At 40.4% G+C, this 3000-nt stretch overlaps 1 protein-coding gene across 1 annotated transcript; it reads left to right on the top strand.

Moving 5' to 3' along the window:
• The first annotated feature begins 1515 nt into the window (after nt 1-1515).
• LOC131018347 (uncharacterized) lies at nt 1516-2494 on the top strand. Its single transcript, XM_057947075.1, has 2 exons — nt 1516-1662; nt 2039-2494. The coding sequence occupies exons 1-2, from the start codon at nt 1516-1518 to the stop codon at nt 2492-2494; spliced, it is 603 nt and encodes a 200-aa protein (XP_057803058.1).
• Nucleotides 2495-3000: the final 506 nt, after the last annotated feature.

The raw sequence follows: 3000 nt of genomic DNA, 5'->3' as shown, positions 1-3000 counted from the left end.
TGAATTCTTATACAAGGAATCAGAGTTTCAGAATATATGTAATTAGAAGTATTCATAAGATTTCATGTCATAATACTAAAAGCTTGGATAAACTGTCATTATATTCATAATCGATAGCCATCAGGCATACACATAAAAGTTTATAAGTTTGTACTGTCTGGATCAGTATTTTAACACGTTATTGATTTTGTCAAAAGATAACTCGGGTTTAAGAATTTTAATTTCGACAAAATAACTTACATCCTTAATATGCCGCTCAAAAAGGGTAGCATGGTCTCCAACTGAGCCAAATTAGCAAGCCCTTGGGCTATGAAAACAGGTACAATGAACATAATGGTTATAATAAGACATGCAAAAACAACAGCAACATTGCACATCCATCTTGTATGTAATTATAATTTCAGTTGCTTTAGAAGCGGTTTTGCCTTGTACGCCTTCTGAGATGCCGGCTGTACCAGTTGCACTTAAAAACCAGATAAAGCAAATTCCTATCTTTTGATTGCTTGTGTTCTCTATCAATTACAGCTTAAAAGGATATATATAACATGCGTGTCACTAATGATAGTGAAAGTCATCCTGAAAAGAATACAAAAAAGCTTCCAGGTGGTCTCCAGTTAAGCCAAGAACGAGCTAGAATTAGTTAAAAGAAATAGTGATCAGGCTGTACGGCTTCACAGATAATAGATGGCCAAGCTGGCTGATAAGATTTCAAGGCTTCATGTTTCAATTACTTTGCACAAGCAGCACAAGCATCAAACAAACTGCTATAATCAATCTCACAACTGAAGCGAACATTCTAATTCAATCAAGTTTCAGTTAATTAATAATGCAGGTTGAACAAGCATCAAATTGGCTAAACAGCTTGCTATCATTATTAGTATATCCATTTTCTTGATGCAACAAATAAATAAGCTTCTTCGGGTTTGCAATTCATGGGAAAAAGTGAAAGGATAAACTGCTTATCTGGCCCCAAAACAAAAACCTTGTATATTTGGTGCTAAAACCTCCATAGTTAGAGCTAGCTAAAATTACTACTTTGAATCCCCAAAACAACCAAATCACGAAAAGTCTCATCTAATCAAACCAATTTGATCAGGAATGTAAGAAATTGCTCGTACCCCTAAAACATACCCTCACATAATTTTTTTCAAAGCACAACAAAAGGAAACTCTGTCACGAATTCCCATCCCAAAATCAATGAAATTAAAAAGAGGAAAGAGTGGAAGAAGAACAGAAGTGAGAGATTCTGACCGGCAGCTCCGGCTTGGATATGGCAGCTAACTGTTAGATCGCAATTTTAGGGGAATGCGGCGGCTGTGGACGGGAATCGACGACGAGGCAAGGAAATAGGCGGCCGAGTGCAGGAATCGGCGACGACGCAAGGAAATAGGCGGCCGAAGCTAGGACTCTCCGTCGATGAGCAATAAACGGCCGGAATAGATTCTGGTGAGTGGCGAGAGTTTCCGCCACTCACTGGACAACGAATCTCTTCCAATATTGCGCCGGTGATGAAGGATGGGGCTGAACGGTGGTGGGTGGCTTGGGGCGACGGTGGCTGGAGCTTGGGCACCGGTGGTGTCGTGGGGAAGGTGGGCTGGAGCTTCCAAACTTTGTGCAAAAAAAAGTAGAAAGAGGATTGAAATTAGGGCTAAGGAAAAAATTGTAATTTTACACAACTTAAAAATATCCGTTGTCTATTATTTCCTAGACAACCTAAAAAAAAAAACGTTGTCTATTATGCCTATAGACAACGATTCTGCAATATCCGTTGTCTATTTGAGGCGGTCATAGACAACGGCCCAGAAACGCGTTGTCTATCAATATGATGGACAACGGTTTTCTGGGCCGTTGTCTATGACCGCCTCAAATAGACAACGGGTTTTGCAGAACAGTTGTCTATAGGCATAATAGACAACGAATTTTAAAGACCGTCATCTAAATTCTCGCTGATAGACAACGGTTGCACTATGAACGTATAGACAACAAGTTTTAAAGCATGTTGTCTATATTTTGTTGTCTATCAACTGAATTCTTGTAGTGTGAAGATGCCGGTCATTGGTGGAGGTCATATAAGAATGGAATGACTGAGGCTCAACGTCAAGGACTTACTTGGAATAGGTTCAAGGAGGTTGTAATGGACAAGTATTTTCCACGTTCATACCGAAATCAAAAGCAAGCAGAATTCCTGGACCTCAAACAAGGAACCATGTCAGTCACAGAATACGAGAGAAAGTTCAATCTTTTGGCTCGTTATGCTACTCGTATGGTGAATACTGAGGATCTTAAGGCTGATCGGTTCTTAAGAGGGCTTCGACCTGAAATTCGGGGTATCTTGGCAGGACAGAAGATTGTGGATTATGGATTGGCGGTAAGACGAGCTCATGAGGTAGCAACTGGTTTGGAGGCTGATGTTGTGCCATTCAAAGTTGGAGACAACTGTGGGAAGAGAAAGTTTGACATCAGTAACAAAGGGAAAGGAAAACTTTCCAAATAAGAAGATAGGAGAAGTACGTCCAGGAGGAGTGACGAAGTTGTCGTTTGAGCTTTGTGCAAATAAATAATCCTGTGCCCACAACTAGACTAGCTAGTGGTAAGTCCAGAGTCGAATCCACAGGGAACTGAGCAGTAACTCCTCTTGCAATGGTGTCACTAAAAGGGTTTTGTTTTCTGCAGTGTTCTGGCCAAAACGTGGTTATGGGCAGAACGGATATCCAACCTAAACTGAAATAACAAAGGAGATAAATCAAATAACAAAATAATTCTGACTTGGGTTCGAATCACTAAACATGAATTAACACTCGATCATCGGTGCAAAGATTAATCACTATACTCGCATACCAGTGGTTATAGGCATAAGAATTGTTGTGCTCCTATTGTCACTCGTCACGCACACAACAAACCCCCTGCCCAATCTATCCTTTCATTTTATGATTCCTTAGAAGGGTCAGCTAATGGAAATCAACTACCCAGGACAACATCCACGCTCTCTGCGATGGCCTA

The sequence above is a fragment of the Salvia miltiorrhiza genome, chromosome 3 (genome assembly GCF_028751815.1).
Source record: "Salvia miltiorrhiza cultivar Shanhuang (shh) chromosome 3, IMPLAD_Smil_shh, whole genome shotgun sequence".
Classification (NCBI taxonomy): domain Eukaryota; kingdom Viridiplantae; phylum Streptophyta; class Magnoliopsida; order Lamiales; family Lamiaceae; genus Salvia; species Salvia miltiorrhiza.
Note: the sequence above shows the minus strand (reverse complement) of the source record. Positions and strands in the feature narration are given on the sequence as shown.